This window comes from Salmo salar, chromosome 25, assembly GCF_965601325.2.
Source record: "Salmo salar chromosome 25, fSalSal1, whole genome shotgun sequence".
Lineage (NCBI taxonomy): Eukaryota > Metazoa > Chordata > Actinopteri > Salmoniformes > Salmonidae > Salmo > Salmo salar.
In genome coordinates, this window is record NC_138315.1 from 25,436,824 (window position 1) to 25,454,268 (window position 17,445).

Here is a 17,445-nt window from a genome sequence, read left to right on the forward strand (position 1 = left end):
AAATTAAAGAAAATCTCTGGGCATGGAGAGAGATGGAGAGAGGGCCATAATGAGGTGTTGGCTGACTGTGCTGCAGCAGCGACATAAAGGAACAGAGGAATTTATAGCTAGTGACTTCTGAGGGAAGCCCTCAGGCATGAGAGGCCTATTCTTCCATTAGTGGTGCGCAGGTCAGCTGTTTGTTCACCCACACCTGCTCGCAATTGATTATAACCCATCCGCAACCGCCCGACTATATGTGGTAAAGTGAACATTTGAGACCCGCACCCAACCCTAACCTGCAAATATAGAAAATGCGCTATAGGCTACAGTCAAAGATACAGTACATAATTTACATACAGCACATCCCCAAAATGATGTGGACACCCCTTCAAATTAGTGGATTCTGCTATTTCAGCACCACCCGTTGATGACAAGTTTATAAAATCGAGCACAGAAACATGCAATCTCTAAAGACAAACCTTAGCAGTAGAATGGCACGTACTGAAGAGCTCAGCGACTTTCAACGTGGCACAGTCATAAGAAGCCTACTTTCCAACAAGTCAGTTCGTCAAATTTCTGCCCTGGTCAACTGTAAGTGCTGTTATTGTGAAGTGGAAACATCTAGGAGCAACAACAGCTCAGCCCTAAAGTGGTAGGCCACACAAGCTCACAGAACGGGACCGCCGAGTACTGAAGCGTGTAAAAATAGTCTGTCCTCAGTTGCAACACTCGCTATCGCGTTCCAAACTGCCCCTGGAAGCAACATCAGCACAATAACTGTTCGTTGTGAGCTTCATCAAATGGGTTTCCATAGCCAAGCAGCCACACACAAGCCTAAGATCACCATGCGCAATGCCAAGCGTAAACTGGAGTGGTGTAAAGCGTGCCGCCATTGGATTATGGAGCAGTGGAAACGCCTTCTCTGGAGTGATGAATCATGCTTCCCCATCAGGTAGTCCAACGGACAAATCTGGGTTTGGCGGATGCCAGGAGAACTCTACCTGTCAGAATCCAGTGCCAACTGTAAAGTTTGGTGGAGGAGGAATAATGGTCTGGGGCTGTTTTTCATAGTTCTGGCTAGGCCCCTTAGTTCCAGTGAAGGGAAACCTTAATGCTACAGCATACAATGACATTCGGACGATTCTGTGCTTCCACCTTTGTGACAACAGTTTGGGGAAGGCCCTTTCCTGTTTCAGCATGACAATGCCCCAGTGCACAAAGCGAGGTCCATACAGACATGTTTTGTCAAGATCAGTGTGGAAGAACTTGACTGACCTCAACCGAACACCTTTGGGATGAATTGGAATGCCATGCCAACATCACTAATGTTCTCGTGGCTGAATGGAAGCAAGTACCCGCAATGTTCCAACATCTAGCGGAAAGCCTTCCCAGAAGAGTGGAGGTTGACATGCTGCAGGAATGCTGCAGGAGTTATTATTAAGGCTATAGTACTATTCACACGGGACAAGCATTACTAGAGAACACTGGTTATGTATTTATTACCCCAGAATGTCCGTTATTCTAGAGAACGATTTGGAAGGGATTAGTTTTTCCAAACTGCCCCCTGTAATTATTATATATATATATATATATATATTTCTTCCTATAAATTGACAGTTATGATGGAAGCCTGGAGGTTTTTTCTAGGCATGAAGATATTTCAACATGTCCAGGCGACAACACTGATAACTCGAGCTTGGTTCCCAAGTTTCTAAATCATACCAAACCATCTTTGGTATAGTGTCGCAATAATATTTTAATTGAGGAAGTGTGATCATAATCATTCGGATATTTTAGCGATCCGCAATAGAAGACGTCTTAGCCCCCCAGGCTTCAGATGTGAGCTAAACAGCTAACGTGCACTTGATATGCATTTTTAGGCTATGGATGTTCCAAACGTTTAGTTCAGTAGTATACGTCTTTGCGATCTATTAACAGCAATGGTTGCATTAAATATGCGCAATAAATTTAATGATGCATTTGGCGATATTCAATTATTTTGCGTATAAACAAATGCATTCACAGCGAACGTTGATACATGTTGGCCCTTCATATATAGGCTATGCGCAGCACTTTATTCAATTTATCGAATCAGTTACTGTTTTCTTGTTCAAACCTCGAGCCAACTCAGACATTTCTCTCAAAACACAGGGATGTCGATTCGCACGGGACTAGTATTATCAGAGGACTTTGGAGTAGGTTATTCTGGTTAGTCAATGTCCAGATTTCATTTTCCATTTAACCCATCTAAACATTAGGCTACAGTTCCCTTGATATGCCGTAGGCCTATTTGAAGTCACGTCTTGTGACTGTCGAATTTGTATAGAGCCTCAATTGTCACACATAACATAGCCAGCACTGCCATCATCCTCTTTTACCACTTCACCAAATATTTTCAAACATTACTTTTCTGGCCCTCCTTTATTTTCAGCTCTCCTTACTCAGCTATTGTTTTATTGAATGAAACTTCGGCAATTACCTTTTTGCCTAAGTGGATTGACGTAAATTTTTTCTGCGTTCCCAAAAGCATTATCTGGTGATTGGCTGTGTAGGCTATTTGGCGTCCGTACAGTTAAGCTAAAGTTTAGGCTTATGCAGTAATACCAGACAGTCTAAAATAATGAAAGAAAAAACTCCTTGTAACCTATATAAATTGCCCAATAATTATACATTGATGGATTGTGTAAGGTATTGTTTCTCTTTATTCAAACTGCCCTTCAGCCACACACTATTTAAATTACCTTAAACACGGCTGCACATCACTACCTTCCATCCATCCTCCTCTTCCTGTTATATACCATTGCACCATAGAGTCACATGGCCGTCAGTCTCCCTCTCCATAATAAACCTATGAAGGCACTGGGCAGTCTCCATGAGCTCTCCTCTTCAACAGACAGAAAGGACTATCTGTGACAGATCTACCCACTCTTTATTTCCCGACCTCATGGCAGAATCTCTTCAGACTAGACAAAACAATATGAACAAGAGAACGGACAAAACAATAACAAAGCAGTTGAGGGTCAGAGATAGAGACAAGACGAGGTACTGCAGACAGAAAGCAGTCAACATTTTTTCATGTGTCTGTTTGGCAACTGTTCAGTTTTTTTTAGGTTGTTTTTCCCCCCCATCTAGTTCCTGTGTGTCACTGACCCTCCATTGACTGAAAACAAACAGTGCAATATTGATCTCCCGCTCTCTTTGGTGAGCAGGCTGACCGGGCGTGCAGGGGCAGCATGTGGTGAACTGCTCGACTCCCTGTCCCTCTCCCTCATCCAGATCCTGTCCCTCACCCAGGGTGTGAGACAAACCATTACCATTGTAGAATGACTGACTGACTGGGGGTTTAATTGAGCTAACTGTGTCAGGGCTACACTATCACTACCATGCTCACAGCATTGACATGTGAAAGGGCTAGAGGGATGTAGGAGAGCTTAGCATGTGGTTATTTAAGCATGACGTGTGTGTGTGTGTGTGTGTGTGTGTGATCCTTATAATACTCACAGTTGCTAATAACTCCACCCAAAGGGTCTCCCTTGAAGTCAAACTCAATGTCCATGTATTTCCCCTGTAGAGAAGAGAGAATACAGTGATTAGAAAGTCCTGACACCACACTAACATATCAGAATGTTATTGGGTAAATAACAACAACTAGCTTGTCTCTGAGGCAAAAATCTATATGTTTTCTTTCAGCAATGAAGCGGTTTTCCAGGCAGCCAAAACAAGAGATAAACAGATAAAACAGGACAAATAGGATGAGTCAGGCCCAGGGCTTATAATAAGGTGGCAAGGTTAGGTTGCTTTGTAGCAAACTCAGCACAGGCCCTGGATGCATTTAAGTTATGTTTAGGAATCAAAGAGTAAATATTAATAATTGAAAATGGCCATTGAACACATTCCCAGGTGCAGGAGGAAGCTTGCACAAGCACAGGCAGGGATCACCGCAAACCTCACTGAAAGGAGAAAAGAGTTTAACTCATTTTGAAGAAGTAATTTTGTCTCCAGGCACTGGACGTGTTCATAAAGTCAGCTGCCAATCACACATAGGTATGCTGTGAAGTAATTGACTACAGTGAAGAAGGAAAGTACTTTATTCTTCTCCCATTTGAAAGGAGAGTAAAACAAACCACCTTGCTTCGCTCACCTTCTGTTCCGTTTACAATGTTGGTTAGAAGAACACTGGGCCCAGTTTCTTTTCAGCCATTTGATTGGTCTTCCTTTTATTTATAACTGAGTTTTTTAAAAAGCCGTAGTGGCTCCTGAGTGGCGCAGCGGTCTAAGGCACTGCATCTCAGTGCTAGAGGTGTCACTGCAGACACCCTGGTTCGATTCCAGGCTGTATCACAACCGGCCGTGATTGGGAGTCCCACAGGGCGGCGCACAATTGGCCCAGCGTAAATAATAGGCCGTCATTGTTAATAAGAAGTTGTTCTTAACTGACTTGCCTAGTTAAATAAAGGTCAAAACAGAAAACATTTAACTGGCAACAACTTTCAACATCTCCAGTCTCTCTGCAGGGGGAAGAAACAGATCAAACAATCTGTCCTCGTCCTGAGGAGATGTGTTAGAACTAAATGGCATTCACTGGAACAAGCAGGAGGTGCTCATCCAGCAGTTTATATCAAGGTTACCTAAATAAACAGATCAGGCATAATCCAAAATAATTCCCCTACTATGATATCCTAAACCTGAGCACAGGCTAGGGACAGGTAGGTAGCTACACTCTGAGGTTGGTGGGTGGGTGAGTGAGTGAGTTGTACAACTTTATGAAAGCCAGAGGTTGAATAGTATGGTACACAGAGCACTTGAGCACCAGATTAAACTGACTCGTGGGATATTAGTTCAAATGGTACATGAGTTTTGGTTTTGTCCTGACAACGTGACCTGACCAGTGCCCTAGATATTAGGTCATCATTGTGAATGTGTTTTTAACTGACCTGCCTGGTTAAATAAAGGTTAGATAAATAAACAGGCATTAAGTGAAGACTGGTTAGCCCGAGACAGGGTGGGGTATGGTTCAGTCAGTCAGTCAGTGCGTTTCCAGTCTGATTGGTGAAGCCTGAAGTAATGTGGTGACATCAGAAACAGTGGAATCTAAAACAGGCAGCTGCTGGCTGCCAATGGGCCCCACTGGAAAACGTAGCCAGCCAGTGAGGAAGCATGAGAAATAAAAATACATAATGCTTTCCTAGATTAGTTTGCCAGACAAAAAACCTCAACAGAGTAAGATAGTGGTTGCATCACCACTCTGCTGATATCATCATTAGTCAAAGCGTCAGTCAGTTTCCTAAAGCTCCAGTGCTGCAGGAGCCATGTTTGCACCAGAATGCTCACTGTGGATAAGTCATATCGGAGGAGAGGTAGTGTAGGCCTCCAAGTATGTTAGTTCCTCAGGGGCAATTGGCCAAAGGTCAGAGTAACAGTTACCGTAAACCTAACCATCCCATTGGCTGACGATCGTACCGTCAATACGGTCTCCACACCAGCCGACACAAGCTGTTTTGCATGATGTGACGTAATGTAATCTTTAACTGTACAAAGCAGCACCGTATTGGTGCTTGTGCCATGTGGGAGTGGAATCAGTGGATATATTTAGTGCTTTAAGAGCCATCTCATTGTAGGAAAACATTACATGACACCAGAGGCAGTGGAGTTACTGGAGAAAAGAGCAGTTTCCCAAACACTAAAAGGGATCTTGGCAGGAGCCATCGGCAGACATCTGGAGATGGCTGCCAAAAAAACGCTACGCTGACTTGGGTTTCATTTCTATCCTGGGCTGCCTCTATGCTGTAACTGTAACGGCTTGGTGTTAAGGCAGGGTCTGCAGAGAGAGCCAATTGCAAGCTATACAGAGGGAGAAAATGAGGGAGGAACTTGGGGAGAAAGAGTGATATGAAAGAAATTCGGAGAGAAAAAGACAGAAGAGAAAAAGGGTGAGGGTTTGTTTGCCTGTGGTGACTCTAGATCAAAGGTCCACCTGTGTTTAATCTAAAGTAAACACAGCTTCAATGGAGGAGACCATCAAACACTGTTTCCTATTGGAGGAGCAGACCATCAAACACAGATTCTTATTGGAGGAGCAGACCATCAAAGCACCCACAGACTTCAGTGTTAGTGTCAGGACAACAAAGAAAATAGGATACTTACAAATCGGGATGAGTTGTCATTTCTCATAGTTTTAGCATTCCCAAAAGCTGAAAATAAACATTTAAACATGAGTATCAGTCAGGTAGACAGGGCAACCAATGTCAGTATATTATACATTTTGATAGTCTGTAAGTCTGTATTACTTCAAGTATGTGAAAAGTCATCAAGCATCACTTTCTCTGCTAAATCATAAGCACTAACTAACACAGATACTGATGGCTTGGTTGGTGTTCTCTTCATGAAATCTACTTAACGCTGTCTGTCGAACCTGTAAAAGCTGATTCATTTATCTGTCAATCATGCAACAACTAGACTATCACAAAGCCTTTCGGTCTGATTTTATCTTTATTTAACTAGGCAAGTCAGTTAAGAACAAATTCTTATTTACAATGACGGCCTAGAAACAGTGTGTTAACTGCCTTGTTCAGGGGCAGAAAGACATTTTTACCTTGTTAGCTCAGGGATTCAATCTAGCAACCTTTTGGTTACTGGTCCAACGCTCTAACCACTAGGCTACCTACCGCACCTGATGACGCCTAATCAGTCCCAATATGTTATTGAGGGTCCGGGTTAAAACAAAGCTTGGAGGCTTTCAAAGCTTAAGGCTCAAAATAGCAGTCTCTCTAAATTTAAGTCAGTGATTCCGTGTGTGAACTGTGCACTACACATAGTACAAAATTATGAAAATGACCAGAGACCATCAATTATAAGTTTGCAGTATTTCATAGCTCAACACACATTTCAACACAATATCACCATTCAAGAAAAGACCCTGAACAAAGTACAAAATTGCACATTCAGTACAGTCCTTTAAGCAGGCTGATATTTGTGGGAGTACCAACTGCAGTAAAAGTACATTATTAGTATTCTCTTCCTCTCTCCAAAATCCCACATTTTACACTATACAGCGTTCATTTGTCGTTCAACAAAGCACCGTGGGGTTGTAAAGTATTTAAATCAGCCACCTAATTAAGGAGTGTTGATTAAGTTAATCATTGCTAACTACTGTAAGTCCATGTCCCGCTCCCTCTCTTTGTGTACCTAGGGGTCATTACAGCCTGTAGCTGCTATACTCCTACTGAGTGTGTTCTGGGCCTGGCTCTATAGTACAGCAGCTAAGTACTGGGCACTGCTAGGCTGGCTTCATCATTCATGAGTATTTCCTATCTACAGACCCTCAATTAAAACACTGCTGTCTGTGCCAGCACAGAGGTATAGGGAGGGTTTTTTCTCCTAACGCAGTAGACTGAGGATTGGTGAAAAACGTAAATAGGGTTGGGAGATTTTATAAAGTGTTGCATGTTGTGTCTAGTAGTAATTGGATGAAGAGTGGTTTGATGATTCATGTCAGGAAAACAAATACGGTACTCTCCAAAACAGGTGTTTTTTTTTATGTACAGAGGCCGGTCACAAATGAACAGTGAATTGAATGTAAAGAAAATAATATGAAAAAGTGTATTGTCACATACCGGGTAAGCCATAGTAGCATGGCGTCCCTGGAGCAGATTAGGGTTAAGACCTTGCTCAAAGGCACAGACAGATTTTTCACCATCTCGGCTGTGGTATTCGAACCAGCAACCTTTCGGTTACCGGCCCAACGGGTCTCTTTCTCACACACTTCAAGCCTCTCTTAACAGAGATATCCATATAGGTTGAATGCTTTTTGCCAACCATTACAACATGTGCGGCAGCTAGCCTAATGGTTGTAATTGTTGGTGAAAGCATTCAAGCTATTTGGATATCTCTGTTAATAAGAGAGGCTTGGCGTGTGAGAAAAAGAGACCGGTTAGAGAAAAAAAGCAAAACTGATTGTGTGTTAAAGTGGGTATGTCCCTGATGCCTCGGCCATCTTAGCTGAGCCCCATCCCACTCTGAACCTGAAGCATGGGAGCCACTTCCACTCACATATATAAGCACCTCCTATTCTGAACTTGCATGGGAAAGAGTGAAAGGTGGGTTAGAACACTCACCCTCCAGCACAGGATTGGACTGCAGCAGCTGCTCCTTCACCTTGTTCACCTCCTGGCCCTTCCCACAAACCGCCGCCACATATGACATCACCAGCTTACTGGCCTCTGGAACAGGAACAGACAGAAAGACAGGGTTAAAGGTCAATCTCATCTAGATCTAGACAGGGCTGAGGCAAGAGCCCCTCCACACCCAAACCTCTTAAGTCACCAATTACGCCAACCCTAGCCAGCCCCTCCACACCCCAAAATCTCCCTTACATCACGCTCCAACAGCCCCTATAGACAGGGTGTGTACCCTCTCTGGGGTCCCTCTCCACTGTTCACACACTCCATAACAACCAAGTCCATATTATGTCAAGAACGACTCAAATAAGCAAAGATAAACGACAGCCCAACATTACTTTAAGACAAAGGTCAGTCAATCTGAAAAATGTCAAGAACTTTGAAAGGTTCTTCAAGTGCAGTCGCAAAAACAATCAAGCGCTATGATAAAACTGGCTGAAATGAGGACCGCCACAGGAAGGAAGACCCAGAGTTACCGAAGCCGCATAAATAATGGGGCCAGACAGGATGGCTGCCGTTTTACGGGCTCCAAAGCAACTGCTATTTTGTTTGTAACTTATTATGTACATAAAGTTACTGCTAACGTCTCTTTATGATGGAAAAGAACTTCAGAACAGCGATTACTCACCTCGATCTGGACGAAGATTTTTTATTTAATGAGTCCGACGCGAAGGAAATACTTCTTTCCGGAGAACAGGTCCAATTCCTGTCATTCGCAACCTTCTCCTGCGGAGATACCGAGGGAGAAGGTTGGGATGCCTTGTTAGGATTCATAGGCGAGTCAGTAAATCTCCATGATCATCAGATCTATTGGCCAACGTGCAATCACAGGAAAACAAACTCGATGGTCTACGGTCGAGACTATCCTACCAACGGGACATTAAAAACTGTAATATCCTATGTTTCATTGCGTCATGGCTGAACAACGACACGGAAGAGCTGGCTGGTTTTTCTGTGTAACGCCAGGACAGAGTAGCTACGTCTGGTAAGACGAGGGGCGTGTGTGTGTGTCTATTTGTCAGTAAGTGCTGGCGCGCGATGTCTAATGTTAAAGAAGTCTCAAGGTATTGCTCGCCTGAGGTAGAGTACCTCATGATAAGCTATAGACCACACTATCTATATTTTTCGTAGCCGTTTATTTACCCTAACAAACTGATGCTGGCACTAAGACCGCACTCAACGAGCTGTATGCCATAAGCAAACAAGAAAATGCTCATCCAGAAGCAGCGCCGCTCCTAGTGGCCAGGGACTTTAATGCAGGCAAACTTAAATCAGTTTTACCTAATTTCTACCAGCATGTCACATGCGCAAATAGAGGGAAAAAAAATTATAGATCACCTTTACTCCATACACAGAGACGGATACAAAGCTCTCCCTCGCCCTCCATTTGGCAAATCTAACCATAACTCTATTCTCCCGATTCCTGCTTACAAGCAAAAACTAAAGCAGGAAGTACCAGTGACTCGCTCTTAATGGAAGTGGTCCGATGACGCGGATTCCAAGTTACAGGACTGTTCTGCTAGCACAGACTGGAATATGTTCCGGGATTCATCCAATGGCATTGAGGAGTATACAACCTCAGTCACCAGGCTTCATCAATAAGAGCATTGAGGACGTCGTCCCCATAGAGACCATACGTACATATCCCAACCAGAAGCCATGGATTACAGGCAAAATCTGCACAGAGCTAAAGGCTAGAGTTGCCACTTTCAAGGAGTGGGTCACTAATCCCGACAATTATAAGACATCCTACTACGCCCTCAGACAAACCATCAAAACAGGCAAAGCGTCAATACAGGACTAAGATTGAATCCTACTACACCGGCTCTGATGTTTGTCAGATGTGTCTGGGCTTAGCTATTACGGACTACAAAAGGGAAGCACAGTCGCGAGCTGACCAGTGACACGAGACTACCAGACGAGCTAAATAACTTTTAGGCAAGTAACACTGAAGCATGCATGAGAGCACCAGCCCAAAACACCCCTCCAAGCTGTGTAAGGGCTATTTGACCAAGAAAGAGAGTGATGGTGATGCATCAGACTACCTGGCCTCTACAATCACCTGACCTCAACCCAATTGAGATGGTTTGGGATGAGTTGGACTGCAGAGTGTAGGAAAAGCAGCCAACAAGTGCTCAGCATATGTGGGAACTTCTTCAAGACGGTTGGAAAAGCATTCCTCATGAAGCTAGTTGAGAGAATGCCAAGAGTGGGCAAAGCTGTCATCAAGGCAAAGGGTCGCTACTTTGAAGAATCTGAAATATATTTATTTGTTTAAAACCTTTTTGGTTAATAAACTCAGCAAAAAAGGAAACATCCTCTCACTGTCAACATCATTTATTTTCAGCAAACTTAACATGTGTAAACATTTGTATGAACATAAGATTCAACAACAGACATGAACTGAACAAGTTCCACAGACATGTGGAATAATAAATGGGGGGGGGGGGGGGGGGGGTCAAAATCAAAAGTAAAAGTCAGTACTGCAGTGCATCTCCTCCTCATGGACCGCACCAGATTTGCCAGTTCTTGCTGTGAGATGTTACCCCACTCTTCCACCAAGGCACCTGCAAGTTCTCTGACATTTCTGGGGGGAATGGCCCTAGCCCTCACCCTCTGATCCAACAGGTCCCAGACATGGACAATGGGATTGAGATCTGAGCTCTTCGCTGGCCATGGCAGAACACTGACATTCCTATCTTGCAGAAAATCATGCACAGAACGAGCAGTATGGCTTGTGGCATTGTCATGCTGGAGGGTCATGTCAGGATGAGCCTGCAGGAAGCGTACCACATGAGGGAGGAGGATGTCTTCCCTGTAACGCACAGTGTTGAGATTGCCTGCAATGACAAGCTCAGTTCGATGATGCTGTGACACACTGCGCCAGACCATGACGGACCCTCCACCTCCAAATCGATCCCACTCCAGAGTACAGGCTTCGGTGTAACGCTCATTCCCCCGACGATAAACGCAAATCCGACCGTCACCCCTAGTGAGACAAAACCGCAACTCGTCAGTGAAGAGCACTTTTTGCCAGTCCTGTCTGGTCCAGCAACGGTGGGTTTGTGCCCATAGGCGACGTTGTTGCCAGTGATGTCTGGTGAGGACCTGCGTTACAACAGGCCTACAAGTGCTCAGTCCAGTCTCTCAGCCTATTGCGGACAGTCTGAGCACTGATGGAGGGATTGTGCGTTCCTGGTGTAACTCGGGCAGTTGTTGTTGCCATCCTGTACCTGTCCCGCTAGTGCGATGTTCAGATGTACCAATCCTGTGCAGGTGTTACACGTTGCCTGCCACTGCGAGGATGATCAGCTGTCCATCCTGTCTCCCTGTAGCGCTGTCTTGCAATATCCATAATGTCTCTCAGTACAGACATTGCAATTTATTGCCCTGGCCACATCTGCAGTCCTCATGCCTCCTTGCAGCATGCCTAAGGCACGTTCACACAGATGAGCAGGGACCCTGGGCATCTTTCTTTTGATGTTTTTCCAGAGTCAGTAGAAAGGCCTCTTTAGTGTCCTAAGTTTTCATAACTGTGACCTTAATTGCCTACCGTCTAAGCTGTTAGTGTCTTAAGGACCGTTCCACAGGTGCGTGTTCAATAATTGTTTATGGGTCATTGAACAAGCATGGGAAACGGTGTTTAAACCCTTTACAATGAAGATCTGTGAAGTTATTTGGATTATTACTTATCTTTGAAAGACAGGGTCCTGAGTTTACATGATTCCATTTGTGTTATTTCATAGTTTTGATGTCTTCACTATTATTCTACAATGTAGAAAATAGTAAAAAAATGTATGAAAAACCCTTGAATGAGTAGGTGTGTCCAAACCTTTGACTGGTACTGTATAAGAACATGTACCCAGACCCAGCGTTTTAAAAGCTGGGGTTAGAATCTGTGCAACGATATGAATATGACATGCTCCCGAATCAGTCTCTTCTCAGGACAGAAAGCATTATGCTAAACGTTACATGGTTTGTAGTATTAGTGTAATGTTCAGTCCAGACTCCAGTACATCTCTGGCCGATGAGATGACTGACGGTCTGCAGCTGACTGTGACCCAGAAAGCAAAAAGCGAGAGACAAAAGCAGAGAAGAAATCTTAAGAGGGCCTTTGACAACCCTTAGAAAAAGATTGTTAGGAAAGAGCAGGTAAGGGGAAAGAGCAGGTAAGGGGAAAGCAGGAAATCAGCACAAGAGTTGAAGGATCCTAGAAATTACGTACAATATTTAAACAACATTGAGGGCTCTAACTCAACTCTGGTCCTCGGAGCCAGTTCCACTGCTTTATTCATTGTTACCCTCTAATCAGGGACCGATTTAGACCTTGGACACCAGGTGTGTGCAATTAATTGTCAGGTAGAACAGAAAACCAGCAGGCTCCGGGCCTTGTAGGTTATTAAGAGTTGAATACCCGACAGAGGATAGTATCGTTAACAAACCTTACAGTGAGTAAGCCAACAGTCTGCTATAATCATGTTTTACAATCTCAAAAGGAACAAAGTAAGATCAAAAGGAGATTAGTTACAAATTAGAAACGCTTATAACCATCATAATGTTGAGGCACTCCCTAGATCATAAAGGTATTGTCTGACACATAAAGTTAGTGACTACTTTTTACTCTCTCACACATATCAAATCTTTCATACAAAGATAATGGTTACATGTTTTCCAAATGACAAAAGATTCAGCTGGTTTGAAAAGGAACTACTTGCTAGTGGGACTCTTCAACCATTCAAATCTGCAGAAATGTGTGTTTGAGGTCAGGTATGCGAGTTCAGATTTGCAGAAGTATTAAACTGATGACGCTCAGTATGCTCAGAAACAAATGCACTGAAACACTCCTGTCAGGCACTGCACTCAAGGCAGTATGATAAAGAAATTAGTCCTCCTCTGAAAAATGCCTTAACAAGTAAAAGACTACGTCTTCACAAGATGACTCCATAAAGAATTGGACTGAATAGCATTAGGGTAACACTGTGACCCCAGTCACCCCAAACCCATTTTCATCAGCCTCATCTACCCCCTGTAAACCTACAAAAAATTATGAGAGATTACCCCAAATCCTAACTCATCTCATTGCCCTGGCTTTGCTGATTCATTTCCTGGATTGGGACTTTAAACCCATGAGTGGTTGGCGCACAGAAATTCCAGTATTTACTGTTGAACACCCCCCCCCGACAAAAGGAGGAAGAAAGACCCCAAAACCAATGGTGTGGTTGTAATGTCCTGTACACTGATGTCAGCAGATTGTAGAAAGTTACATGGCTGCACTCGACTTCATTAGACAAAAATTGTTTGTTTTGCATTTGAGGGAGAAAAGTTTAATAAAAACACTAGTGAACTCTGACCTCTGCCAGCACTGCGTCATTGCTAAGGGGACCAATTAATGATGTTGAACAATGTGACACCACTTGACTAACATTAATGTTCTGTATTAAAGTAATTAGGATGTTAAAATTGGCCTTGCAGTGACAGATAATCCAAGGCCTTGTAATCAAAGCATCAGTTAACCACAGAACGGTTTCAGGGCTGTGGGATATCTGCTGGTATAAACATTTATGTAGTTCTGTCTTTTCTTTAGTGAGATGAAGGCCACTTGTAGAGAGTTTAATGGGAACCAAATGGAGAGTCAACTGGATTGACAACATGCTCGTCATTCACCCAGACTTGTGGAGGTCTACAATTCTTTTTTCTGAGGTCTTGGCTGATTTCTATTGATTTTCCCATGATGTCAAGCAAAGAGGCACTGAGTTTGAAGGTACACCTCCAATTGACTCAAATTATGTCAATTAGCCTATCAGAAGCTTCTAAAGCCATGACATCGTTTTCTGGAATTTTCCAAGCTGTTTAAAGGCACAGTCAACTTAGTGTATGTAAACTTCTGACCCACTGGAATTGTGATAAGTGAAATAATCGGTCTGTAAACAATTGTTGGAAAAATGACTTGTCATGCACAAAGTAGATGTACTAACCGACTTGCCAAAACTATGGTTTGTTAACAAGAAATTTGGAGTGGTTGAAAAACAAGTTTTTTTCCAATCCATCTGCAACATTCAAGTGCCATTTTCTCAAAAGTGGGGTCAACTTTCAAAGCGGAATTACTTTCCCATTGTTCTTCAACTGCAGTTTATGATACCATTTTCTAACTCTGAGTGTCTACTTTTATCCAATGTAAAAAAAAATACATTTAAAATTTTGCTACAAAGACCGAATCGAGACAGTCGGTCACATTTAACTTGCATCTGCCGTTTCAAGTACAAACCTGACTTAGGCTTTCCCAAAACAAATCCCAGTCCCAGGTCTGGTAGGCGGTAGGTTTATCTAACTCTGACCAAATCCTACTGTTCTTTAAAATTTGATTTGATATCCTACTGTTCTTGTGGCTACTGCTGCCTGCCTGCCTTCATGGCCCCCATCATTGAGTTTCCCTCTGCTACAAGTCTTAGTATGTTCTACAGACAGAACAGAATGTTATAGAACAGGTATTCCCAAACTGGGGTAAGCAACATTTTCAAACTGTCCATTTAGTAAGGCCCGCGTCCATAGAAACACATACCAGCTCTACTGATAGTACTGCTACTACCAGCAGTACTACACCTACACCTGTCGACAACACAAGTTGTTCTGCTTCCACGAGCACATCCAATGCTAGCATCAGTAATTCTACATTTGTTGTTAGCCCAGCTAGCATGGACACTGACAGTTGTGAATCTGATGCAGCCGAAGAGCTACTGCCCCTTTACCCGGGAAAACACAGAACAGACAGGGTCGTTGGACCATCGAAGAGGCGCAAATATGATGAGAACTACATTGATTTGGGGTTCACTTATATTGGGAGCAGTGCCTTTCCCTCAGCCACAGTATGTTATATGCAAAAGTACTATCTCACAACTTGATGAAACCTTCACTCTTGTGCAGAAACAAAACATGCCAATTTGAAAAATTTGAGCAGGAATTAAAACGACTTTAGAATAGTAAGACATGTATAAAAGCAACAGATATCATTAATAAGAAGGGGCTAGAAGTGTCTTATATGGTGAGCTACCAAGTGGCTAGGACAGGCAAGCCCCATACTATTGTGGAGGACTTAATTATTCCTGCTGCCGCGGATATGGCTGGGACAATGCTGGGTGAAAAGGCCCCAAAAACTATACAGATGTCACGGTTGTCGTCGGGAATGGAGGACCAAAACGCAGCAGGAATGTGGATGCTAATCTTGATATTTATTTGAACCAAGAAAACACCAAAATAACAAACGAAGAACGAACGATCAACAAAACAGTCTTGTAATGCTCACACACGCAAAACAAGAAACAATCTCCCACAATCACTAAACCAAACACATACCCATATATAGGACTCTCAATCAGAGGCAACGAGAAAGCACCTGCCTCCAATTGAGAGTCCAACCCCCCATTAACCTACACATAGAAATATACCAACCCAGAAAGAACATAGAAGTACAAAACATAGAACAGTGCCCAAAAACCCCGGAATACATAAATCAAATACCCTTCTACAAAACCACCACCCCGAACCACATAAAACAAATACCCTCTGCCACGTCCTGACCAAACTACAATAACAAATAACCCTTATACTGGTCAGGACGTGACAACAGACAATGTTGACATGGCAGGAGATGTTTTAAAACAATTACTGCTTCGCATACAATCCAGTGAATTCTATGCGTTACAGCTGGATGAGTCAACATCTCCTGGCAGAGCTCCTGGTGCATGTCCGTTACATTTAAGGGGGGGGGGGGGTCGGATGACATCCTCTTCTGCAAACCACTGGAAACCAGGATAGGATATTTTTAAAGTAGTGGACAGCTTTGTGACATCAAATGGACTTTGATGGTCAAGATGTGTTGGTATCTGTACTGACGGCACAAAAGCCATGACAGGGAGACAGTGGAGTGGTAACGCGCGTGCAAGCAGCTGCTCCCGACGCCACTTGGGTACACTGCAGCATCCACCGAGAGGTTCTTGCTGCCAAGGGAATGCCTTACAGCTTGAAATACATTTTGGACACTACAGTGGAAATGGTTAACTTTGTTAAAGCAAGGCCCCTGAGCTCTAGTGTATTTTTCTATTATGCAATGATATGGGCAGCGACCATGTAATGCTTTTACAACATACAGAAGTGTGCTGGTTATCAAGGGGCAAAGTATTGACACATTTTTTTAAATTGCGAGACGAGCTTAAAGTTTTCACTTGTCTGACCGCCTGCATGATGACGAGTTTCTCACACGATTGGCCTATCTGGGTGATGTTTTTTCTCGCCTGAATGATCTGAGTCTAGGATTACAGGGACTCTCCGCAACTATATTCAATTTGCAGGACATAATTGAGGCTATGATTAAGAAGTTGGAGCGCTTCTCTTTCTGCATTAACAAGGACAACACACAGGTCTTTCTATTTGTATGATTTCGTGTGTGCAAATGAACTCAAGCTTACGGACAATGTCAAATGTGATATAGCGAAGTACCTGAGTGAGTTGGGTGCGCAATTACTCAGGTACTTTCCCGAAACAGATGATACAAACAACTGGATTCGTTATCCCTTTCATGCCCTGCCTCCAGCACACTTACCAATATCTGAACAAGAGAGCCTCATCGAAGTTGCAACAAGCAGTTCTGTGAAAATTTAATTTAAATCAGAAGCCACTGCCAGATTTCTGGATTGAGCTGCGCTCAGAGTATCCTGCCTTGGCAAATCACGCTGTTAAGACAATGATGCCCTTTGCAACCATGTACCTATGTGAGAGTGGATTCTTGGCCCTCACTAGCAGGAAAACTAAATACAGGCACAGCCTGTGTGTGGAAAATGATTTAAGGCAGACTCTCTCCAATACAACCCAACATTGCAGAGTTATGAGCATCCTTTCAAGCACACCCTTCTCATTAACCTTTGGTGAGTTATTCACAATTTTCTATGAACAAATAAGGTTTTATATGTAAGATGGTTAAATAAAGATTATTGATTATTTGTGCCCTGGTCCTATAAGAGCTCTTTGTCACCTCCCAAAAACTCTAATTCTTATGTTTAATAAATATATTATATAGTGTGTGTGTGTGGCAGGCTTACAATGATGGCAAAAAACAACATTTGAGAGTGCGCTGACCCTGGTGCTAGAGGGGGTACGCAGATGGAGGTTGACAGTTTGAAGAGGTACGGAACTATAAAAAGTTTCGGAACCACTGTTCTAGAACACTGCAAACAGAACACAGCCCTTATCTAGAAGTCTCAAGATCACTTAACCCTTGTGTTGTACATTCGAA

General features: G+C 43.2%; 1 protein-coding gene across 6 annotated transcripts in view; it reads right to left on the bottom strand.

Moving 5' to 3' along the window:
- Positions 1-17,445, bottom strand: part of LOC106586439 (unconventional myosin-Ib) — a 142,835-nt gene that overhangs the window by 45,138 nt on the left and 80,252 nt on the right. For 5 of the 6 annotated variants that reach the window (XM_082969041.1, XM_045707708.2, XM_082969042.1 and 2 more), the window contains exons 5-7: positions 8,097-8,201; positions 6,127-6,173; positions 3,484-3,547 (exon numbers count right to left, since the gene is read on the bottom strand). In XM_082969041.1, coding sequence (XP_082825167.1) covers positions 3,484-3,547; positions 6,127-6,173; positions 8,097-8,201 — 216 coding nt within the window. Of the gene's footprint in view, positions 1-2,723; positions 2,743-3,483; positions 3,548-6,126; positions 6,174-8,096; positions 8,202-17,445 lie in introns of those variants that run through there. The other variant, XM_082969043.1, reaches the window with a different exon arrangement.